Source organism: Aplidium turbinatum, chromosome 1 (genome assembly GCF_918807975.1).
Source record: "Aplidium turbinatum chromosome 1, kaAplTurb1.1, whole genome shotgun sequence".
In the NCBI taxonomy this organism is placed as follows: Eukaryota; Metazoa; Chordata; class Ascidiacea; order Aplousobranchia; family Polyclinidae; genus Aplidium; species Aplidium turbinatum.
Window position 1 is genome coordinate 49,157,006 of NC_137472.1, and position 25,439 is coordinate 49,182,444.

The 25,439-nt window shown below is 38.3% G+C and overlaps 1 protein-coding gene across 1 annotated transcript in view; it reads left to right on the top strand.

The window, feature by feature from the left end:
- Positions 1 to 242: 242 nt before the first annotated feature.
- LOC145781973 (inositol 1,4,5-trisphosphate-gated calcium channel ITPR1-like) overlaps positions 243 to 25,439 on the top strand; it is a 65,553-nt gene continuing 40,356 nt past the window's right edge. Inside the window, exons 1-22 of the mRNA XM_082593690.1 lie at positions 243 to 457; positions 1,718 to 1,788; positions 2,384 to 2,499; positions 2,744 to 2,853; positions 3,374 to 3,509; positions 4,452 to 4,615; positions 4,963 to 5,128; positions 5,552 to 5,647; positions 9,580 to 9,732; positions 13,220 to 13,338; positions 13,831 to 13,987; positions 14,324 to 14,484; positions 16,119 to 16,278; positions 18,735 to 18,875; positions 19,524 to 19,696; positions 20,450 to 20,569; positions 21,424 to 21,552; positions 21,950 to 22,097; positions 23,027 to 23,130; positions 23,273 to 23,408; positions 24,454 to 24,604; positions 25,114 to 25,322. Coding sequence (XP_082449816.1) covers positions 363 to 457; positions 1,718 to 1,788; positions 2,384 to 2,499; positions 2,744 to 2,853; positions 3,374 to 3,509; positions 4,452 to 4,615; positions 4,963 to 5,128; positions 5,552 to 5,647; positions 9,580 to 9,732; positions 13,220 to 13,338; positions 13,831 to 13,987; positions 14,324 to 14,484; positions 16,119 to 16,278; positions 18,735 to 18,875; positions 19,524 to 19,696; positions 20,450 to 20,569; positions 21,424 to 21,552; positions 21,950 to 22,097; positions 23,027 to 23,130; positions 23,273 to 23,408; positions 24,454 to 24,604; positions 25,114 to 25,322 — 3,015 coding nt within the window. The 5' untranslated portion in view covers positions 243 to 362. The remainder of the gene's footprint in view (positions 458 to 1,717; positions 1,789 to 2,383; positions 2,500 to 2,743; positions 2,854 to 3,373; positions 3,510 to 4,451; positions 4,616 to 4,962; positions 5,129 to 5,551; positions 5,648 to 9,579; positions 9,733 to 13,219; positions 13,339 to 13,830; positions 13,988 to 14,323; positions 14,485 to 16,118; positions 16,279 to 18,734; positions 18,876 to 19,523; positions 19,697 to 20,449; positions 20,570 to 21,423; positions 21,553 to 21,949; positions 22,098 to 23,026; positions 23,131 to 23,272; positions 23,409 to 24,453; positions 24,605 to 25,113; positions 25,323 to 25,439) is intronic.

Sequence of the window (25,439 nt, forward strand, 5' to 3'; positions counted from 1 at the left end):
GCTGTAGTTTGTCATTATTAATATTAATTGAGAGAGCACTATGCCAGTATGCCATATATCAATAGAGTGAGAAGTTTTTTTTTTAAAGTTTGATTTTTGCATTTTCATTCATCTTATCTGTGGAGGTAGGCTCTAAATCACTGACGCAAGCCTAGATGTTGAAGTTGGTACGGTACCGGTAATTTAAAATTTCTGCTTGTTAATAAAGTTTTTTATCAATCTTTTGTGTAATTTAGATTGATTTCATGGAGAAGTAACACTTGAGAAACATTGTGAACACTCATCACAAAGTTTTTTGGTAGTATAAAAGTCTATTACATCTGGATGGTTTCTTTGTGAGAAGGTCACATTGGAGGAACAAAATGACATCTAGCTTTTTGCACATTGGTGATGTTATATCTCTCTATGCAGAAGGGTCAGGACAAGATTCTGTTTGTGGATTTATCTCCACTCTTGGGTAAGATTTATACCGCAATGCATGATCCATTGATCCTTGTTCACCTAAGCGTTTTGATGAAGTATATACCTTTTTCAATCTTTACTCTTTACAAAACTGAAGACTTCAAAGCATGCTTGTTCTTATATGATTGCTTGTCCTCATCATCATCATAATCCATCGTCGGTTTGTTCCCCACTAGTGGGGGTGGCCGATTGTTTCCGCGCAGCAATTGTTTTAATCCCTTTTCTCCATTTCACCCTGTCCCTTGCATCTTCCTCCTTCAGTCCGACTTTTTTAAATTCATCCTTCACTTGTTGTTTCCACGTTCTTCTTGGACGACCGCGTTTCCTCTTCCCATCCACCTTTAGATCTAGTGCCTTTCTAAGAAAACTTCCTTCCTCCCTCCTTATCACATGTCCATACCATCTTACTCCATTTGCCCTTGCCAGTTGGTCTAAGGTCTCTCTCATCTCTAGCATATCCAACAATTCTTCAGTCCTTTTTTCCCTTCTCGTTTTCACCCCACACATTGCTCTCACCATTGACCTTTCCGTTCTTCTCAGGATTGCCAGTTCACTCTCTCTCAATACCCATGTCTCGCTACCATATAGCATTGCAGGCCGCACACAGCTCCGATATACTTTCCCTTTCATCCTTAGTGAGAATTTTCTGCCATACAACATTTCCCCACATTCCCTGAACTTTGCCCAGCCCAATCTTGCCCTTGTTGTCACCGCTGCTTCACATCCACCACTTCCATTTATCCGATCACCCAGATAACAGAAGTCTGTCACTGTTTCTATGCCATGGCAGAACTCATCATCATGGCCTTCCACTTCATTCCTTCCTTTACTGCATTTCCCACAAACAAAACACTTCGCCAATCTTGTTGCGGCTCTCTTGACATTAGCACATCTTGCATGTACCCACTTTCCACATTCCTTGCATTGCATTGAATTTCTCATCACTCTCTTGCCACATATTCCACAGGGATCTACTTTGCTCTCAACAACTGTTCCTTCTGCTCCACTCACCATCACTTTTGTTTTTTCAAGATTCACCTTGATACCCTTGGTTTCAAATGCTTCTTTCCATTTCTCAAACTTTCTCTCCAGTCCCTCCATACTATTACTTGTCAAGACCAGGTCGTCTGCATACAAATTTGCTTGTATTGCTTGCTTGTATTGCTGCATTGCTTGTATCTTTTCTATTCTATATAATTTCCTAGAAACTGTTTGACCTGAAGGTTTAAACAAAAATATTTTTGCTTTTGAACAGGCTTGTTGATGATCGGTGTGTCGTGCAACCGGATGCAGGAGACTTGCAATCACCGCCTCAGAAGTTTAGAGGTAATTTTAATAACTTAAATTGACCAGGATGGTCCAGGCCACAAACTTACTGTATATCTTGTGTCGTCTTTGACCTGAATCTTTGCAACCCGTGGAGTTATCTCCTGTCATTCTTGTCATGGTGATAGTTTCATTGGCATAAACTGGCTGTATTGATTTATTATGATACTTAATTGAGTGTTAGAGCCATATGAGAATTACTAATCAATTGTGAGTAGTTAACTAGTAAGAATCAGTTGTGAGTTTTGAGATTATGCAGGCTTGCAAGCCATAGTTTGGACCACCCTGATTTAGACCACAGAAAAGTTCTATACAAAAATTGCAACTTTTCATGAACAAGATACTTTCAGTTTTATTGCATAATGATTTACTTTTATTGAAATGCTTGATGTAAAAGGTAAAGGTGAGTCCCATAATTGATTCAAGGATCGGCGTAGGAGAAATGAAGTTTCTCATTATACTTAGCCTTCAGCAGTATAGTCACTCAATTTATTACACCCTGGGACTGGGTAGAGGTGAGTGTTTTTTTTCAGCAACCGGCTGATGCTGTCGTAAAAAAAGAAAAAAATGTTCAAATGCCAAAACTGTATTTCAGATTGTCTCTTTAAAATTTGTCCGATGAATCGGTACAATGCCCAAAAGCAGTTTTGGAAAACCTTAAAAACTGGAGCCACTCGAATTGCAGATGCTGTGATTATGAAACGATTGCAGGTTGGGGAGTTTTCTGTAGATAAATGTTCCATATCCAATTATCCATATTAAAGAATTCAGTTCGTTTCATAGGCTAACTATTTTGCTGGACAATGGAAACCTAGCTCAAATGATTGGTATTAATGTTTACGTCTTTACTTATATATCTAGTAAAAAATGCATCAAATTCATCCTTTTATGATGTTTACTGAATGTAATATGTATTCTATATTACAAAGAACTTTGCTGTTATTTCTATTTTCAGGAATCTGCAGGGGTTGAAAAGGAACAAAATGAAAAAGAAAATCAGAAACTTCTTGGAGAGCCAGTAAAGTATGGTAGTGTGGTGCAACTTCTTCACATGAAGTCAAACAAGTATGTTCTGCTGCTATGAATCATAGAATGTAATACTTCACACAAAGAAATCTTCACACAAGTTTTTTCTATGGATACCTCATCTCACTGCTGATAATGATGTCTTTTCTATGTCTAGTTTTTGTTGAGCTACTGACAAACGTGTATGACTAGAGATGATAGAGATGAACCTACATATCGATATCGGTGATATCGGCCATTTTTGGAGTATTAGTATCGGCTAAATTTGGCCGATACTGTAGCCGATATTAAAAGAGTATACAAAATCGAATTTGCAACGGATTTGATGGCACAAAACGTAAAAATTATGTGTAGAAGGTTGCACAATGCACATAGCTCAAAGCTGCAGGTTTTCGCCTGACTCTCTTCAGGAGCTATTTTGTATGTTCACCACATTGAAGTTTGTTTTATTCTGACGTTAGCTTCTGAAGAGAGTCAGACGAAAACCTGCAGCTTTGAGCTTTGTGCAACCTTCTACTCACATTTAAAAGTATGAGTGAATAATGTTCTTCTGTATCAGGTTCTTAACTGTTAACAAACGGCTTCCCGCTCTCCTTGAAAAGAATGCCATGCGAGTCTCACTGGATCCTGATGGAAATGAAGGCTCCTGGTTTTATATTCAATTATTCTACAAGCTACGTTCAACTGGTGACAACGTGAGTAACAGTTCTGTAGTGTATGCTAAACAGCTTCCAAACTCTTTACTGAACTAGCCTTGAAAATTATTAAATAAAAGGTAAAGTGCAGTGGCGGTGTTTGCTTGTGCATAATATCAACCACGGCCTACTAGAACTTTGCATAAACTTTCATTTTGGTTTTATTTTCAGTGTAGTTTTGCGGAGAACTAATTTAAATTTTTGATTATTCTTATTCAATCCCATCAATTTATTGTGTATGATCTACTTTCATTTTTGTTGCACTGAATATACTTAATAAGTATATTAATAATATTAAGTAAATACATCAAAATTTGTATTAAAAAAGTGGTCATACTTGTGGTTTGAAGACGTTTTTAACATATAGAGTTAATTAATATATAAAATCTTATCGAAAAATAATGCATTTAAAAAGTTTACTACAACGATACACCACCATTGTCACTAAATTTTCAAGTTTCAAAGGCCTGTTTATTATTTAAAGCTTTGTTTCGAACTTTTAATGTTTACTTCATCGCTCCGCAGTTCAGTGACAATGCAACATTCAGGAGCAATTTTCTGCTCCCTGGTGCATTCTCAGCCTTGATACAAATTAAAAACAGATTATTTTCTTCTTCATTGCGTCGATACTTGAATTTCTTAAAGGCTTTTCCTAAGCAAATTAATTTAAATTGAATAGGGAAACTTACTACAATGCTGTTCGTTTTAACAGAAGACAATTAGCTGATAATCTATTGCATTTCAAGTGCTAATATATTAAGCTTGTCTGTGCAAGGAATTTTAATCCTTCAAGGTCTGAAATGACACGCACTTCCTTTCCCAGACAGTAAATCAATCACTTTTTGTATTGATTCAACGTCTGCAGACGTTGAATAAAAGCAAAAAACGATTGATTTGTTGTCTGGGTTAAAATCTATGCTTAACAGTTCATGTAATTGCCAGGTTGTCATTGGAGACAAAGTTGTGATAATGCCAGTCAACGCCGGTCAGCCCTTGCATGCCAGTAACTGGGAATTGATGGACAATCCCGGTTGCAAGGAAGTTAACTCTGTCAGCTCGAACACCAGTTGGAAAATTAATTTGTTCATGTCATGGAAAGATGACCGGTATTTGAATACGTGATTCTCCTATGTATCCAAACGCTATTTACTAAACATTACACGCATGTGGCTGGTTGTAATGCCGTACTTGGTTTTGAAGACAGTAACTTCTTTCGATGCACAGTAACGTGCCACAAATATTATGATTTTAATCAATTCATCTTTGTCTCGTTCCCACACATTATGCTGCCTTGTATAAGAAAATTATAAATAATAATAATAAATTTTAGCAATACGGACAATGCAAAGCAACCTCTCTGTATTTATGATGAATTAGTTTGCCAGCAACAACATCCATTGTTTCGTTTTTTACTGTGTGCGGTTTGCATGTTGTTTCATGCGGCAATGTGTAGAGTGGACGCGTTGAAAGGAGGTGATGTTGTTCGACTGTTCCACGCCGAGCAGGAAAAGTTTCTCACTTGCGATGAGTACAAGCGCGGTCTTCATGTTTTCTTGCGAACAACTGGACGGATGTCTGCTACGTCAGCAACAAGTTCTAAGGCTCTCTGGGAGATAGAAGTACATTTGTCTTCTTTTATTGGCTTTTTTACTCTGTTGTTACCTGATGAAATTAAAGTGCTTGGTTAGTTTTTAAATTTTGAAATTGGTGATGAAATTTTTATTGTAACCTACTTTCAAAGCCCAAGAGTTTCAAACCGGAACAAGGAAAATATAAATTGCCGGTACATTTAAAATAAAAGTGTAAATTTACTGTAGAGGGATATATTGCATGAAGAGTGCACAATTCTCATCTGAAACGGGCTAAACTTTTAAATATTTTTATAATTTCAAGTTTGTTAGAGAGATTTCTTTTTTTACCATAAGCATACAAATCCAAGCAACAACACGGCATTTAGCATGATATAACGGAATACTTGCTTTCTATGACGTTCCATTGCTGTATTTTTAGGTAATTTATAACATAATTTTACTTTCTTTTAGGTTGTGCACAAAGACCCGTGCCAGGGGGGTGCTGGCCACTGGAACAACCTGTTTAGGTTTAAGCATCTTGCTTCCGGGAGCTACCTGGCCACGAAGGTAACTATCGCAAGCGATAAATTGAAATGGTGCGCTATCGTATGTTGAGCAAAAACTCAAATTATACATAAAGCATGTTTTTATCTTTTTGGCTTCTTTATTAAAAGAAAAGAGCTAACCATGAGTGTTGACAAAAATCATGGTAAAGATTTCGAGGAAAATGTTTTCCGTATTCCTAACTTTTGTGGATATAGTATTTACACAGACCTTGCCAATGTGGGAACTGGAGGTTATGGAATTTCGAATTTGAACTCCAAGCTAAATTCATTTTATAGGCTTTTGAAATGATAGTTTTGAGAATTCAAATTGCGAAAGTGTGGTCATTGGATCTCCACTGCAAAAATTCTAGTTTCACGTTAAAATAATAACGAGTGTTGCCAGACACTGTTTGGATTTCCAGCACGTGTAAAAATCTAGTCCATTATTTGTATGGTAACAAAGCACAAAAGTAGCTCAAAATATACAGAAAGATTTTAGTTTGAACTACTACTCAAACTATCAACCTTTATTCGCGATTTTGGCAACTAACAGATCGTCCTCCAGTCAAATTTAAAGCTGCACTATGGCATGATCTGTGTATAAAGATCGTCATGCTTTTGTGAATATGCTTCGCATCGTGTTTGGCGGCGCCTTCTTGCGAATGTTCTCTTTCTCTCTGCTTCATTCGCTTGTTTTTTTTGTATTTCAAATCTAACAGTGTGCAAACCTAATGTTGCGACTGTGATATCACAAAACCGTACCAAGTCCCTGGAGAAACATTATAGTTGTTTAGCCTGGCAGTGTAATCATGTCGTTGATTTAGTACATATGCGCATTGCGCAGTTATTGTTATTTGTCATTAAATATACGGATAATCACTGCGAAAATACGGTTAGTAACTCACGATTTGACAGAGTTTGGCTGTGGCGACATTTTCAAAGTAAGAAGATTGAATGTTACCAATCATTTTGTGGATGCAGTTGTTTAGATTTAAGCCACCGACTGCAACGGTCATTTTAACCGGCGAATGTTCGTAATTAAGCAAAAATGCAGAATCAATCACAGCTTGGTCAATTAAGCCTTTTGCTGAGGACTACAGGACAATTACTTTGATGTTGGCCTGACATCAAGCAGATAACTTTGAGATACCACACAACTTTTCGCATCCTCGATATGGATTGTAATGAATGTAGCCTTTAAAAGTTATACTGTGTAATTTTTGCACTGTTTCCTTCTCTTATTACTGGAATTTTCTCACAAACGCACTGCATAGACTTTATTAACGCACTTCCACCACTAAACCTTATCAGTGACTCAGTTAACAAAAGTTGCCTTGTTTACAATGCTTCAACGTTTAAAACAATGTGAAACAGGCAACTTTTGTAGAGCGCTTATTGCATTTTCGAATTATTCGCTGACTAATCCACAACTTGGATGGTGTCCCTGCTTTCACGTTTTCGCCGCTGGTTCTCAAAAATATCACAATTTTTGAAGAATTTTTTCTTCCTCCGAAAACCTGTGTTGGTCAGTATTTACTGGCCCACTGTTGTTAGTCTGTGACAAAACAAACTAACATGTGCTGATTCGCTAGGAATATAAAAAAATAACGCATTATTAATCAAGAATACGTTTTGCGGCGTTCGTGGTTCTCATTTCCTGCATGAAGATATGAGACAATTTTGCAGCTGGCTGTTTTTACCTTTGACAATTTGCGCCACTAGACTTTGACTGCATCACTATGCACCTCGTGGATGAGCTTATTTCGTTTCACGATTTTAAAATAAGCTTCTTATGAGTTATAAAAATTCCGTCAGTTCAAAACATTGAAAGCAATGTTTTGATGATAAGAAAAGTTCTCTGTCATGTTGTTTGATGCTATAAGCGCTGAAAGGTCTAGCACTCTAACTGGACGGAAATGATCTTGTTTCAGATACAGTATGTCGTATTTTTTTGTGTATAGTTAACGGCATCCTTTTGACAAAACATCGCAGACATTGCTTCGCTTTTACAGAAATAAACACTCACAGACTGATCTCGCACCTCGTAGACAATTGATGCAGAAACGAGCACTTAATAGCTGCGGTAACTGCCCCTTTAAAGCTTTTCAATGTTGTATAAACAAATACTTTGCTATTCGTGTAACCCTGCAGGGGCTGCTTGCCAGCGAACCAAACCGAAAGTCTGAGAAAGTTGGAAAACGTGAAATAATTTGCCGACTTTTTAATTGCTCTAAATTTAATGCTGTTGTGTATAGAAACTTGAACCGATTGAATAATGTTGAATAATAAATAGTATCGGCAGCAAATCAAAGAAAAAAGATTTAAAAAGGAACTGTTTACGTGTTTAGCTATCTGAGAAGCAACTGACTCGCCTTGCAGGCTTTGTTGACTATGCATTAATGCTTTGTAGATCTAATTCTAAAGTTCTCAAGCAACATCACAATAATTACAAGTTTTTAACGTTGCATGATGTTAGAAAACGTGCAACTTTTAGCAGGATATTGGATTACATTGCTCAATATATTGATGGTCATCATTTTGTCACAATTTTTTTTTTATTTGGTGAGCTGCAGTCTGGGTCTTGCTTTACGCTACAGCTATTTTTAGACGATTGCTTTTTTTTAACGCGGGTTTGCAAGTCCATCATTGAAGACGTAATGCATCCTTTGTTAAATTTTATAAACTCATTACTTTCTTCGTGCTATCCTGACTTGTGCAGATAGTCAAAAATTTGGATTAAGTCGCCGAGAAGGCAAGGAAGCTAATCGTTGTTGTCACCTTCCAGCGTTTCATTAAGTGCCTTGCCAAGATATAGCTGTTTGTTTACCCTGAGTGGAGAATCAGCTTCCGTTCAAGTGTTGGGCATACGCTCTCACCAGCCGGCCACGCAGGCCACTTATACGGTTAAAAAGTTGCACATAATTTGCAATTTGATTTTTTATTTCGATAACTATAGGCCGCCATAGACAATACGCAATACGCTCGGTAGGCTAATGTATGCTCGTCCAACACGTTTCCCATTGCATTTTTAAATATATTTTTTTTGCAATGTCCGGTCACATTTGTAAACTAAGTTCAGCTCTGGTTAAGATCCAAACTTTAACTCTTTTTGTATTTGTTTGTGATGGATTTGTTCTGTTTGAATGAACGTATCTAGATTTGCTTGCTTTTCAAAACAAAATAGTTTATTCTTTGTATGAATCTTCTTCATTAATCCACGGATAAGAGCTCTGACTTTTGTACAATCACACTCGAGACAATCGCGGTAGCACGGACTAAATATTAGGGCAGGTATCGAGCAGCCGTTGTGTTGTTCCGTTATTCAGATCCCGTAGACCACGACCCCCGTTTAGGGCACGATGGATTATGCAGTTTTGAGGGGGTTTGTCGTCACTTTTTCCTTTCACACTCACAAATCATAGAATTTGCCATTCCCCATTTGAGCTGAAAAATCTGGATGATTCAGTCACACACAGAATCACAGATCTGTCTTTGCAATTGCATTCCAGCTGGATGGAGATCAACGTCGGAAATGAAAGTTTGAAGTCTTGTGGAGTTTTTCCACTCCATGCTCCACTGGTGGTCCGCTCCACTAGCCGCACCAATAGATTATTCATTTGATTTCTTCATCAGGCGTTTTGCGGCTAGAATTAATGGGTGTCAAGATTGCACTGCTTTTTTTTTTAAAGAACTTATAAACTAAACATCCTGCTGCCGTTAATTCGTGTGCTGTGCATGACAATTTTAAAGTGCCAGCGTTCCTAACCACTTTGAAACCCAAACATGGAGTTCAGTTTTTAAATCTTGGACAATCTTACTTTCTTGTATGGTGTTAACACGTAACAAGAATATAACGATCACCAAGAGTCATTAAAACTGTTTTGCTTGATGCTTGTGTAAGCAATGAGGGTGGTTTATTGAAGAGGCGATTTTGAATAACTTTGCCCGTCTTAGGTTGATAATGACTGGAGTCACCGTGAACCAAATGATAATTACACTGACGGTATATCATCCCCCATCTCCCTGTCGCATTCTAATGGTTTTTTTGGCGGCTCGTCGCGTACACACAGTCAAAGTGGCCCACGGTCTTTGTCTGGGTCAAGTCAGGTTTGAGCCTCACTAACGACAGACTTTCATGCATGACTACTTCGCATACATGGTGATATGTTTGCAACATTTTAACCACGCCAGTCAAACAGCATTCACATCTTTTGATTGACAATTTCAACCATTTTTTACTTAAGTCTGACAGTTGTTCAGCAAGCCTAACCCAGCCAGCAAAGTCCGTTCTTTTTAAATTGATTAATCGTTTGCAAACGTTGAACCAATGTAAAATAATCGATTTTGTTACCTGGGAAATGGGTTGCATGTGCCGATCGAGCGGTTTTATTTTCAAACATTCATAAAATTTATCATCACTTGCATCCTCTTGATCGTTACATGTTAAAATCCTACATTCAATTACATGCTAAAATCCATGGTTATTTCTCATAGCAAAAACGTGCTTGTGAAAAAATGGCCGGCTGGAAACATTTTTATAGAAAAAATCTCACCTTGCATGAAGAAAGATTTGTTGCAAATTTTTGGTTTCGTCATCAGTCTTCCTCGACATTTCCAGCCCTTGAGTACATTGGCAACGTTGCTGTCAAGAAACTTCAGAAACGTGTTAATATTTCGAACTATTTTCCCCATCTGCTGTGACGTGACCATTTACCTTGCTGCGCGTGCATATGCAGCGTTATTGGCACGTATTTGTTCTTGTGTACTGTATCCTCTCCTTCATAATTGCAATGAGTGCCAACACCAATTAGCAGATTCCGTCCATGTTGCATAGGATTAACGTCAGCAGACGTTTAATTTATGTAAAAATGACGGGTTTTTCTAAGCTGGGAGTTTATCAAATTATAGTCTTACCTCAGTTCAGGAGTTCCCTAACTTGGGTTATTCTAATTTTCACATAATATTATAAGCTATCACCCTGTATGCAAGCTTGAGCACCTCGCGTTGCCGTTGATAGATGGCGGATGGCTCGAGACAAATATTTACTCTACGTTTGTCGGGCATGTGGGATTTTGACTTGACTGTGGTGCTTCATAATAAGCTCTGTCTATAGCTAGTCAGGTGTTAGTGTGTGCAACATTGAGTTTTATGGTTGTGATAGTTACATGCGTGAAGCTTGTTTCCCATGCCATATGCTTGTCGTTTTAAAGCGTCCAAGGTTCTTTTGGTCTTGCTGCCTTTTCCCATTGATCTGTGAGCTGGAATACCTCATATTGTAGATGATACTGTTTTTTCATTCCGCATTCCGGATAAATAAAATGACAAAAAGGGTAATGGTTTGGATGGAGAATCTGAAAATAAGTTTGTCTTTGTGTGCAGCAAAGCTTGTTTGAATTTGAAAGAAAAAATGTTGAAAAACCTTTGCCACAAGCGCTTACACCAAAGCTATACACTTCTCAACTGATAATCGACACACTATCTGTTATGAAACTATTTTATCAAGTCATTTCATTTATCTAATGCCTGATGAACAGTCCCTTTCTGTATTTGTTGTGAAACCACGTTATAATACGTTTAAGTACAAATTATTTTCCTCATGTTTTCATCGCACGTTAAGTCGTTAACCATGAGAAGGAAATATGACGTTTCATTTGCTTGGCCATTCTATCCACGACTCAACCAGCAAATCAAGCATTTTCTGCATTCTGCAGACGTCAGAAAAAGTTTGGAAATGGTCGATTTGCTAGCTGAGATTGTTGACTCGTCTTTCTGTTCAAACTCAGCCTTGGACAGGGATGAAATCTGAATCTAATCCTCATATACCACTTGACTGGCATGGTGGCATCAACATCTGCAGATGTAAAATCAATCTAAATTTTTTTAGCTGGTGCCATACTTTTACCGTCATCTGAGTCATTCATCATTCAATTGTGTTGTGCTGCAGTGAGGGGTTAATGTAAACAACGGTTGTCTTTGTATAGAAAGTTCAATTCATTCCTTATGAAGGCAGGGGGGTGTGTGTTTGTTACTCCCGAATGCTTCAATTATTTTGTAATGTTTACAAATTGGCATTGGTCTTCATCACAAAATGCGCGACGTGCAAAAGCTAATGCAGTAGTTGTTGGGCACCTTTTTTATCGCAATCTTTTTAGTTGCCAAACATCGCTGTTTGTGATTGTAGTTTAGTGCCCAATTTGAATCAACGCTTTGTTCGAATTTGAATCAGCCATATCGCTGTAGTGTGATATTAACCTATTTTGGCAGTGAATTTGTTAAGATCTTGTAAATTACGACCACCTAGTCTCCTACACCTAGAGCTTGATTGTTTCGATTCTGCTTTCACAATCTTTATTGTAAATTTCCATGAAAGCATTAAATTAGCATTACACGTTATCTTAGAAAAGTCGATGTCATTGTTTTTCATGGAATGGCTTCACTGATTGAATTAAAATTCTTGTTTGGAAGCTTGGAGGGCTTTATTGTTGTGGTAGTTTGTTTTGGATTTGATGTTTGATTCTTTCAATTTGGGTTGACTCACTTGATTGTCTTCACCAATGTTAACCATATCACTAAACAGTAAACCGCAAAGAAAGCAGGAAAGATTTCTTGTGAGCTTTGTATGTGTTTGCGCGTGTTCAACGCTATGCCAATCTATGGGTTGCTTTCGCAGTGATTCCTTTTAAATTGGCAAAGGAAAAAAAGTTCTTGGTTGCACTGTTCGTGCTGTTTTATCTCCTAACCTACTACAGTTGTTCATTGCTATAATAGCACATTTTTGTTGTGATACTTTGAGCTCAGTTGTTTAATGTTTATGTTGCAACGACAGTAATAAAATGATTGTGTAAAAGCCCTACCTGTCAATATAAATCAATGTTCCACTGAGTTGCATTGTTCAGTCGTGAAGTTGTTTAACAGCTTGAGCTCGGCGTGTGTGTGCAGTTAAACCCAGTAGCTTTTCCTGCCTTTTAAAAGCCAGACGCAATGAAATTTGTTACTTTGTTGCTATTACCATAACAAACTAACCTCAGGTGCCATCGCTTACATGTTGTGTATTTTCGCTGTATTTTACAAAACATCCTTTGGTCTTCTTTGATCCGAACTTCTATGCAATCATATTCATCATAAAACTACTCACTTATGTACACTGTACAGTATTATACTCTTTTCTCATAAGGATATAGATTAATACATTTCAGTTTTACATTTTAGCCATTTGAGCCATCTTATTAAACTCTAGTGGCACTTTCAGCTTTACGTCATAATAACAAATGCAATGCAACATATCATCATCCAATAACTCGTTCACCTGTTAGCTTTTTGCTGTCATTACTTTTATGTTGAATCAACATAAATCATTTTTATCGACTCCATTGCATCTTGCGATAATCATCTGATATGCTTGTCTATGTATTACGTATATCGGTTTGTTCCGGTTGTCATACAATGTAGTATACTGTGCTCACTTTGTGTAGTTTTACTTCTGCCCCAGTCATGTAGACACTTCGTTGGCTGCAGTGTTTCGATTGCATGTTTCTATTCTCTGCAAAATTTCACTGCATGCTTTCAGTCATCATAATATGGCGTCTTGTCTTAGGTCAACGAAAGCGACACAGGCGCATCAGAGAAGAGCTCTTCCAGATCCGGAAGAGGGCGAGGGCCCCCTGGCGGGATGATGTATTGTCTCATTTCCACACTCGAGTCAAACAGTGTCAGGTTAGTCCAAAGTGTCATGTCAGCGGTGATGAAGTGTTTTAAGCATTCACCCATTGCTTTTTATTTTGAAGTCAAGTAATTTGCTGACTAAAATTGTATATACTGGGTTGAAGGATAGTAGACATCACCTTCGTTATTGAAATGGTGATGGTGAGCTTCAACGTTTTTGGGCAGCGTTGTAGGGTGTAAAAATTGAAACTTTTCTGTTCAACCTTTGGTTTTTAAGTAGAGGCTGAGATTATTATTGCAGCATAAAAGTGGTTTCGTTCCCAGTCAATGGGATTTTTCATATGAATTCGAAAGGCTGCAGCATTGACATACGTCAAGCCCTGCAGTGATATGTTGCGTGAAGCTACCTCAGCCAGCACAAGTTGCTGTTTTTACATCGTTCCAACGTCACTAGATGTAGGTAGCAACATTTTCTGTTTGAGACTAGACGTCTAAGCGCTGATTCTAACCGAAAAGAAGCACAGACTTCCATCTACATTGCAGCTCCATCTTTGAGCTTGATCCGACCTCGCTCACGAAAAGTGATGCCTTGGTTCCGTCCAACTCCTATGTGAGATTAAAGCATCTGTGCACAGACACATGGGTTCATTCTACAGTGATTCCTATCGACAAAGATGAGGAACGGCCCGTCATGTCAAAGGTTATTCTGATGTATTTTTTGAAATCTTGTGCTTGTGAATCTCTTCCTGATTATGTCGTATGTTATTTGTTTTCCATTCGTGCATTCATCGCATTGTAGTTTGTTGTTCATTGGGTGCGTAGCTGCTTGATGAGAGCCTAAGTACGACACTCCAAAGGATACCGGTTTGACATCGTTCAAGAGCACGCGGCTGTGTACTTGGCAGAATATTTTAAGGACACCCCTAAAGTTGGACACACTAATATTGGCTTTCTAATCTTCAACCACCGGTTGTAAGCCTGGATACGACAAGAAAAAATTGTTGTATGTATTTTGCTGCTTTACATTCAACTTCAGATCGGAACGTGCAAACATAAGGAAGACCGCGAGGCGTTCGCCATAGTTCACGTCAACGTTGAAGAGGTTCGAGATCTTGACTTTGCCAACGATGCAAGCAAGGTGCTCGCCGATTGCGCAAATAACATGGAAAAAAAGAAAATTACCGTCAACGAGCGAAGGTGACGAATATTTTTGTTCTGATTTGATTGATATTTCTTTTTGCTTTTTCTAAATATCACCGGAATGAAGTTTTCAGTGTGACCTTTACTTTTCACGAAGATGTAATAGGTGCAGAGCATAATTTACATTTTCACACATCGACCCCATTTTTTTACCAAAACAATATGGCTTGATAAAACTATTTTACTGTAAGGAGTAAGCAATCGTTTTTGTTTTTTTTGCATAACCAATAACCATTCAATCGTTCAGTATACAGTAACTTATCAGCAAGTAATACTTTCATACCCCGTGTCTTCTAGTCACAAAGCTGTGTAAATAACATCGATATGGTGCTGTTTATATCTATCTTTCAGTTTCCTATCATATATGATTTTGTTCCATGTTTATTTACTCAATACCTACAGTCCTACATTTATTCCAATGAGTTGCTGTTGAAAGCGTGCAGCAGATGCTTTCACGTACAGCGCGTTCCAAACATTGGAACATGATGGTATCATTTCGTCGGTGATTTTTTTAAATTTTTATATGGATTATCTCTTTTACATGCCCATAATTTGATGAAATTGCGTGGGAAAGAATTTCTCGTACTTCGAATGTTATCAGGGCTTGGTGTTATTCAATATTCATATTGATGAAGCAGGTGATGAATGTTAACAATCTTGTCAAACGAGATCATGTCTGCATGATCCCACACAGCAGTCTGTTATTTTCACATTGATTCAACGTCTGTAATCGTTGAATCAATGTAAAAATGACCGATTTGCTGTCTGAGCGGTGATACAACTTTTTAATCCTGATCTTTGATTTCTTCAAAATGCCCCAAACTGGCAAAAATCGTCACAAAATTGGCCTACATTAAAACCATCCAATCCAATGCAAGAACATGCCTGAGTAGATGAATTCCTGTTTCTTCGGCTGGTTTTGCCTTCGTGACATTATTGCATGTTTGTAAGTCTTTATTACGTCATAAAAAGTGGCGGATGTCAGGCAACGATGGTTTTTGTTGAGGCTGTGGAACATAAAAACGTGTGCTGCCTTTTATTGGGCATTGTGCAGTCATAGAATGCCTTTTTCATATTTGGTTGCAGAAAATATGCATATTGCATACAGTGTGAATTCAATTTTTTGATAAAGATGTCGTTCTCTGAGAATCAGATATTAGCATAAAGACGTTGAATAAATGCAGAATAGAGTCAGAGTATTAAAACCGGGTTAGTTTCCATTCGGGTCTTTTCTAAGACTTTGCCATGCGCGTTAGTATTTGCCGGAGCAAGGTCTTTAACATGGTGTGATACACTAACACATGTCCGAATAACTTATTTTTTTAACATGTGACATCACATTATCTTGATTTTCAATTATCACTGCTAGCAGCCATTTCCAACCTTATACTGTCAATAGCTTATTGAACACTTGGACAGTGCGCTGTATTCTCATTGATTGTCGAAGCTGTACATTTACAACTGTTTACACTTCACGCGTTTTGGTCGTGTTCTTTTTCCACAAGGTTTTCATTAATATTTGTCAGCTTGGCGACAAATTTCCATATGCACTTTTTACTGCATTTGATTTTCATTTCGGTGACGCTAAGTTGGTAATCGTGGCGGATGATTCATAAGATCCGTTTTTTCAGATTTGTCATAAAGCTGCTGGAAGATCTTATTTACTTCGTTGCCCGGCAACCGCGTAGCGGGGTTGATGCGCTTGAAGTGACCGTACATGACCCAGATCGTGAGAGACAAAAGCTCCTCCGAGAGCAAAACATCTTGAAACAAGTCTTTAAAATTCTGCAGGTAAGACGAGACTTATAAATCAAGATCATTAGAAATGTAAACTTGTCTGCATCAGCTACTTTATTCTAACCTTGGCACTTAGAATTAGTTGGTGTCGGTATTCCGATCAAGAAAAGGCAAATCTTAAGTGTTTCTTACCTTTCAGTTCCGATAATAGTTCTTTTAAATGCATCCAAATGGTTTGAATTACACTTTTGAACTTACGTCGTTTTTCGCTATAGGTGTCTTGCACGGACTGGTCTAATAACTCCGCATGTTACAAAAATAAAGGTTTAAGAATATTGTTCAATGACCCATGAAGCTCCTTTAATGTTAATATAATATAAGTGTGCTTTCGGCCACAATGGCGCATAAAGTTTCTGAAGTTTATTATTTGAGTGCAAGCCTCATGTTTTGCAGCATGGCATTATTTCATTAGGCGATTTTGAAAAGTAACTTAACAAATATTTTTGGCCTGTCTTACTTAAGTATAAGGGACAGAGTGAAAAGAGAGCATCGAACCTTTTTTTGCTGAAATGTGAGGTTTGACTTGGATGAGGTTTTTAAACCACACATAAACATTCTATATTTTACATTAGAGTGTACTAAACGAAATAAAATACTATTTTTTCAATCAAGCTTGCATGTCTCCACACAGTTCCAGCTTGGTTGATAAATGCGGCAATTAATGAGTTGCGAAGGGAAATGGGAAGGTATTAAGCCACTGTATATTGTTGAGAAAGATAAGGCAGTTTGCTCGTGTGAAAGATATGAGTGGAACACTTGCTTTTTATTTCAGTGTCGTTGAGATAGTTGCCTCTTTCGAGCTCCATTCACTGATAACTTTGCATGCGTACTTACCCAGCAAGCAAAATCAGTCATTTTTACATGGATTTAACGTCTGCAGACGTTAAATCCATGTATGCTGGGTAACTTATTGGTATGAACGTAATTGATTTTGTGTTTTCAAACTACTCAAAGTTTTTAGGTGATTGTCTATTGCCGGCAGGTTCTGTTGTTCTTTATATTAGGTGTGTTTCATTCACGTAACTCGCGTCAAGTGGAATTATCTTCGGTGGCTGTCGCATGCGTTGCTTCCGTTCTGTTGTATTGTAAGTTCAACCAACCAAATCCGTTCATTCTGTGTAGACCATGGTGTAGACTCAATGTCTGCAGACGCCGTCTAAATGTAACAAAGGCCAGGTTTTTCTAGGTGTAAGGGCACGTACAATACCCTTGTTGACATGAGCGAGATAAAGTTCTACTGCTGATTTTGTCCTACCCAGGACTAGGTGTTTCTCGGCAGGTGTCACCAAGTGATTTAATTCACATAACTCTCAATAGAAAGCGACACGATCTCAGACAACAAAGTCGTTATTTTTTACATTGATTCAACGTCTGAAAACGTTGAATCAATGTAAAAATGACGGATTTTGCTGTCTGGGAGTAACTGCAGTGCAGGAAGTTGTCTTTTTCAACTTTAAAATTTAGGGTTTTCTTGGATTGAAATTGAAAGCAATAATGCAAAACCTTAGGTTGTCTCGTTGGCGTTGCCTCAGTGCCATATTTCCGAAGCCAGAGGTCAAATTCGCCATTTTTGCTTCGATACAACAATTTTTGGCGTAAAACTAACACCAGCAAGGTTTGCAGATAGGGAAACAATTGAAGGAATTGGCTGATTTGATGAAATGAAACTGTTTGTTAAAGTGACACATTAACATGTTCATATTAACAGATTTGACATGACATTTTTGTCTTGCTTGTCAGCTGCTTGTCAAGTTGACATTTGTTGTTTCCTGTTCTGAACATTTCAAATCGTTTCCTTTCACGTCATTTCAACGTCTTTTAGCATTAAACAAATGAAAATGTAACCATGCTTCGTTTCTCATATTCTTCATTATTCAAACCGACAATTACTTCTCCCTGTGCACCTTTCACACACTTGATAGAACGATCATTTTCTTTTGTTGAACACTTTTCAGTCGGAAGTAAACATTGGCCAGATGTTAACATTTTCATGTTGCAAGTGCAGCTGTGTTTGATTTTTAACCATTTTGTCATAAAACAGCGGCTACCTTTTAACTTGAATGGAAATTGTTGCAGCAGCCTCTGATGTATTATGTAGCAACAGCGTTGCATTAAGTCAGCTTGAATTTGATGCTTGGTAGTTTCCGGGCTAATTTTAAGCTGATGTCCCCATGCTTATTGTTTTTTGTATGAGGAATGAGGATCATATCATTCAACAGCAAAAGGGTTGCCGGCCACTGTCAATCATTGCAAGGAAAGAATATAAAAATTTTGGCAATTTGTTTTTGTGTTTTCACTTTTTGTTCTTTTATCAAGTCTCTTTCTTAGCCATTTTTCAGCCTTTGTAGGGTCAGTGCTTTCACTTACAGAATTAAAAAGTCAGTCGAGTCAGCGGTTGACCATCTGGCACGTCATTTCCGCACAGTCGTTCACTTTCCACATTTTTCCAGGCGCCGTTCAAAGACTGTGGTGATGGGGCGCTTCTTCACATCGACGAGCTTCGGGATAAGAAGAACGTGCATTACCAACATATGCTCAAGCTATGCTACAGATTGCTGCGTCATTCCACTCAAGACTACAGGAAGAACCAGGTTCGTTGCTTAGTTTGTCCCTTCATGCATTGATACCAAATCAAATATCCGGTTGTCGTTGCGTCAACATGGAAGACTTTACACAACTTTTTCAAATATATTCAAAGGAGTCTTGTTGCTTAAAAAAATGATCTACTACATAAGAAAAGGTACCGAGCCAGGCATGAACTGCGAATGGCGCAGTAGTTTGTGCCCTGCTATTCCAAGCGCAGATTTCTTCAAACCAGTATTTCCTTTATCAAGCGTTTAATTGCCAAGTATCGATTTTTTGATGGTTGCTCAAAAAAGATCGTTTAGAGTTGATGAAAGACGAAATTAAAGCAAGGAAATTGGGTTGAGTCAACCCCGACAACCGAAAAGTATGATGAAACGGCTGTACATTTACTGTTTTTATCTGCAGTTTTCAAGATCTTTAATTTTTGTTGGCTTGACATCTTGTACAATTTCAGTGATTTATTTTCACGAAACTGGAAACTGTGTAAACCACTACACGCATTTGAAAAAAAGAAAAAATTGATTTAATGTAGAAAAGCAACGGGGATACAACAGTTCAAAAATAGAAATCCAATCTAGCTAAAACCAGTTAAATCTGGATAGGCGACTTGTCATCTGATTCGAAACTTTCACAAGTTTATTATCTGTTTTTAGGAGTACATTGCCAAGTCATTTGGACTGATGCAACAACAGATAGGACACGACATATTGGCTGAAGACACGATCACAGCATTGTTGCATAACAATCGAAAGCTACTGGAGCAGCACATAACAGGAACTGAAATTGAAACTTTTGTTGCTCTCGTCAGAAAGAACAGAGAGCCAAGGTATTGTGGTTCAATGGCATGGCTGTCGGGACTCGTGAAGCGGTGTTGGAAAGCCCCTTTCCGAAAAGCGCCATCACGTCTGGGATATGTTTATTTTATTTTTTTTAAATTATTTGTGAGATGTGCACGCTTATAGGCTTCAAGGTTTTGTTTTGGGAATCACTTAAGATATTTTTAGAGACCGCAACAATGTATTCAGTTGTTTTCCCGTAGGATATTTTTTAAAATATAACAATGCTTGCCGTGCAAAGACATCCTTAAATACTGCGTTTATCACTCGTCTAAGTGGCTGCAATTGAAAATTCATCTTCGTATGAGTTCTCACACACAATAGACTTGAGTTTTGCTGAATTTTAGCTGCACGAACATATCATTATGTGGTCAGTGTATACAATTTACATACTTACCACACCGAATGTAAGAATACTGGAGTGCATACCATGCGTGGAGTAATCCTGCAGAATTTTCCCTTTTTTCAGTGGTTTAACATCTGCACAAGTTGAATCAAGGTACAAAGGACGATTTTACTGGGTCGATACTCAAGATACTCGTCTTGTGTTTAGCGCATATGACCTTGTTTCTTCGAAAGTAATGGGCATTTGTTTGTGATGATAAAGTTATGTTAAATCTTGAAATGAAAGAGAAGTCGTATCAGCATGTAGCTCTCTCAGACAACAAAACCCATCATCCATCAGAATGTAAAAGTGGCGGATTTTGCTGCTGCGCATGACTTGACGCTTTTTTTGTTTCCAGATTTCTCGACTATTTGGCGGATCTATGTGTTACGAACAAGCAAGCCATTCCCAAAACGCAAGAGCTGATTTGCAGGAACATACTAGCCGAAAAGAACAAAGACATACTCATTGAAACGAAGTCAGTTCGATTTTGAATTGCTGAAATTTCTTGATATAATTTTTGGCTCGGCTGCATCAACTCAGAGGCTGCATTGATAGGCAACTAGTGCTGTTTACTGTTTAATTTCACGCTTGCAATATGTAGACCAGTGTTTCTCAACTTTTTTTGACCCAACGCCTCCCTTCATAAACTGGCGAAACTTTATCGCCCCCCAACAAAAATGATTAGTTACGAAATGCAAATATATATTTGCGAGCATGAAAACAGTGTACTGGTAGTAGTGGTTACGTCATAATGGAACTCACCAGATTTTGTGATACACTGAAAAATAATGAATTTACATTTTAAATAGATAGCGTTTGTAAACAAAACGGTTGGTCAATCAATACGACGGTGTAAGAGAAATTGTTTGGCTATGGTGCGAGGATGTACAGTAGAGTACATTATCCAGACAATGATGTGACAAAATCGTTACGCTGGTCGGTAGATGGGTTAAACCAGAATGCCCTCTACTAATCAAAACGCCCCCTATAAGCTGAGATAATCATATCGCCTCCCTGCAAAATCAAAACGCCCCCCCGGGGGGCGGTACCGCCCCCGTTGAGAACCACTGGTGTAAAACAACGTATCCTTCCGCCTGGCAGTGGTCGAAGTGAGAGCGTCTTACCGACTCTCGAAGGATGTCAGTTCGACACCTACCAACAGCAACTGTCTGTGTCTTGATAGGAGACTTGACCGTCTGCATGAAGATGGATCTTTCATTAGAGACATATTTCTGATTCCTCCACAAACGACAAACATACACAAATTTTACTTCTATGCGTCGATGAAGTAATCATAGCGATAAGTTTCATTCATGGCACTCTGCACAGATTGGGACACAATGAAAATGGAGAGGAGGTTGTGCTGTTGAAGTATGGCGAAGGTGCAGCTGAGGTCACGATCCGTCATCTTGCCCAGTCTACAGAAGGTAGCGACAAGACCATACTCAACTATTATAGGTGAGCTTGTCATGATTGGTAGCCATGTTAATTATGTGATAAGCAAGGTCAACCATGTAATTTAAACAAAGATTAACTCAGTTACATATGAAGGATTTTTATATTGAATATTTAAAATATGTTTATTTCTTTTACACATCTGCATTGTAATTAAGGTACTTGCGTTCTAAGTTTTTTCGAATTTCGTAATTATTACGTCACACACACATTTCTTTGTTTCGCGAAACACATTTCGTAACATTTTTCGATGCATATACGGTTATCGTGACTGCACAGCTATGCGTATATGCTTTTGTTACTGCTTTGTCTTTGCTGCTATTTTTTCTTCACGCAGTATTAGCAATTTACTTGAAACACTGCTTGTAAGAAAATTCTCAATTAAATATCTTTTCTACAGGCATCAGCTTGACCTGTTCAGCAAGATGTGCTTGGATCGTCAGTATCTCGCCATTAACCCAATATCCACTGAGCTCACGATCCCCATCATATTGAAGTGTATGTCGGACACTCAACTGCCTTATGGTCTTCGGGCTTCGTTTGTTCAGGTATGCAATTTAAGGTTACTCAACTGCAAAAAATCAAAATTTCCATTTTGTATATCGTTATCAACAAAGTTTTTTTCTCTCGAATAATTTTTCACGCATTTATTATGAGCAAAACTAAATGTCATACTACGAAAGGACTGGTCGTTTTTTTATGGATTTTTGAAAGGACCATTTTACTTCATGGCAAAACAACAACAAGCCAGTCAATGTTGCGGGTCAATAAAAATTTAGCTTTTGTCTTATTATTTCACACACATTCAAAGTGGGTTACAGTATACGCCCATTACGTATGCAGACGTCGAAACAACATAAAAAATAACGGCTTTGATAGTTCGGTAATACCAATGCGTTGTTTATTCTCAAAACAGATTTCCAGGTTTCTTTTTTAGATGTTTCATAGTTCAATGCATCGCTTTGGTTGACCGGAAATGTTGCAAAATTAATAAAAAATCAACGTATGCAGACGTCGAATCAACATAAAAAAATAACGACTGACTGGATGTTACACTACCCAATTCAGACAACTTGCTATAATATAAACAAAAGCTACTGCCTTTTACTTGGGTCTGCTACTATTCGGTGAGTCCGATTCGGTGAGTCCGATTCGGTGAGTCTGATTCGGTGAGTTCCTAACTTCTAACCCCTAACCTTAACTCCTAACCCCTACCCCTAAAACGGCAATGATAATTAGGCTATGGTACCCGATAATTTAAAAAAAAAATTGAAAAAATCCTCCGTTAAGGGATCGGACTCACCGAATCGGACTAACCGAATCGGACTCACCGAATCGGACTCACCGAAACGGGCCATTCCGCTTTTACTTAGAAGTCAGAAGTCTATTCCTACTGAATATCTGACAGTTGATGCAACAAGTTCAGCGCTTTGCTGCAACCTACCGCTAATTTCATGTCTTCATCTGTTATCTTCAGCTGATGCTGCATATGCACGTCGATCGTGACCCACAGGAGCAAGTCATACCAGTGCAGTATGCTCGCTTGTGGTCGGAGATTTCAAGCCAGATCACCATCAACGAGTGAGTGAACGACTTACGTGTTAAAAGTTTAACGTTTGTGCGATGCAAGAATGGATTTTTACGATTTAGTTTGGTCTAGTTTGTGCATTTTTTTCGCTTTGTGGATTTCATCGTCTTAACTTTTATTGTTTAATCTCTTTAGCTACGATAGCGACGGGAGCATATGCGAATGCAGCAAGTTCGTCCCGACTATGCAGTTTGTCGATCAATACTTGAACGGCTTTATAAACAACGCCTGGATATTCAAAAACAAAAAAGAAAACAAACTTACCTTCGAGGTGAGTGTTCAAACGTGTTGGATTGTACGGTTTTTGTCGTATCCAAGCTTACGTCGGGCAGTTGAAGATTTAGATTAAGTGGACGAGAATGTAAGAAAAGCCAACCTTCATGTCCACTAATGACTATCTGACAAGCTTGCTCAGATACAGCCACATGCTCTTAAGCGGTGTCGAACCGGCGCCCTTTCGAACGTCGAATCTGGTCTCTCACCACGCGGCTATGCGCCGACTGTGCGGGGTATTGAATACTGGCCAATCTAATATCTAAAAAAATTTAACTTTTTGAGTTATGATAGTAACTTTCGCCTTGATGTGACCTGTCCTGTAAATGCGAATTGCTATGCACTTGAAGTGGGATTATGATTTTTTTCAAGTCGATAACTTGTTTTATCTAACAGTAGCAGCTTTGGTTTATTACGTCCAAGCACATGTTTTACTTCAAGCACTTTTATTAGCTAATTGACTGCTCTGATTTTCACACCACCATTGGCCTAACGTTTTAGAATATTCTAGTTTTACTTATAATGTGCAAACGACGCAAGAAGCGTAGTTATAATGTTTATTACATCCCCTTTGCTTACGAGGAGGACAAACTTAGCGATCTTTGTCACGTGAGTAGGTCTCTGTGTATAATTAAATTAAAAACTATACTTTTATTTAATGTTTTTATGAAGTGTTTGGCGATCACCCAACTACGCCATCGTTTTAGCGTAGAATTGATGTGTTACAGCGGTATAAATGCTGTTTTTGCCCAGACAGCAAAATTTGATTTTTTTTGTACCACTTTCAACGTCGCTAAATTGTGAAACCATGTAGAGGCGACAACGCTTTTACAGTAGATCCAGATTTGTATTTTTAGATCTAGCGTTTTCTTGAAATTGCTTAGAATCTCAGCAACAAGTATATCACACGTCCATTTCAACACTCACGTCGCAACGTGTGGGTCGTATTTGCGTTTACGTACATTCACGTTTGCGTTTGTTACGTTTATTCGTCTTTGTTACGTTCATTTACGTTCACATTACATTGTATTCAAATGGTCCAGGTCGTTAACTTGGCGCGGCACCTCATCTACTTCGGCTTCTATTCATTCGCGGATCTGCTCAAGCTGACCAGGACTCTGCTGCAAATACTTGATTGCGTCAATGGGGCATCAGGGCTGCATGCCCTCAACACCATGCAAAGTAAGGAAAGACGTTTTTTTTTTAAAAAGCGTGCAGATTAGAATCGCTCTTGTCCACGATTTTGAACTTTAATTTTCTTTAAAACTCTCAGAAATTATCTTGTGTTTCCGAAACAATTTGTTATTGACTCCATACGATTACAATGTATTTTGTTGACATTTAGCGCCAAATACTTTATTTTAGTGTGGTTGGTTGCTTTGGCTGTCAAGTCATTAATTAAAGTAGAACAAGAGCTCAACAAAATATCTAATTTAATCAAATGAATGGTTCATGTAAGAACTAAACCATTGATTTGTGGTCTCTATGCTGGCATATACAATACAGTAGAATTCGTCTAATCCGTCAGTTTGCCTTATTCGTCACATTTTTGTCGATCCCGGCGGAAGTCGTTAGTTTTGAACCTGTTTGCATAATTCGCCAGTTCGCCTAATTCGTCACTTGTTTCTAATTCCCTTGAGGTGACGAGTTGGGCGAATTACACATGAATGACGTACGTGGACGTCACCATGTCATTGATCCAGGTTCTTCCGCTGATCCGGACCTGGTCAGTCGGAGCGTGGGAACTATTGGAATGATGGTCAGCACCATGGCACTAGGTGGCAGTATAAACCAGTCACGAGAGGGAGGTGAGAGCGATCCCCCAGCAGGGCAGCAGATAGTGGCCGCCACAGCAGGCCCACACGATGAGTACGTTCTTGAGACGAAGCTGAAAATTATTGAAATCCTTCACGTGAGTATAGTTTGATTTACTTTTCAAAATTATAAAGTTCTCACTGTGATTGGGAGGCCAGCACTGGTATTATATCAGTTCCTTTAAATGACGTTGCACTGATCATGGTCAAGTGAT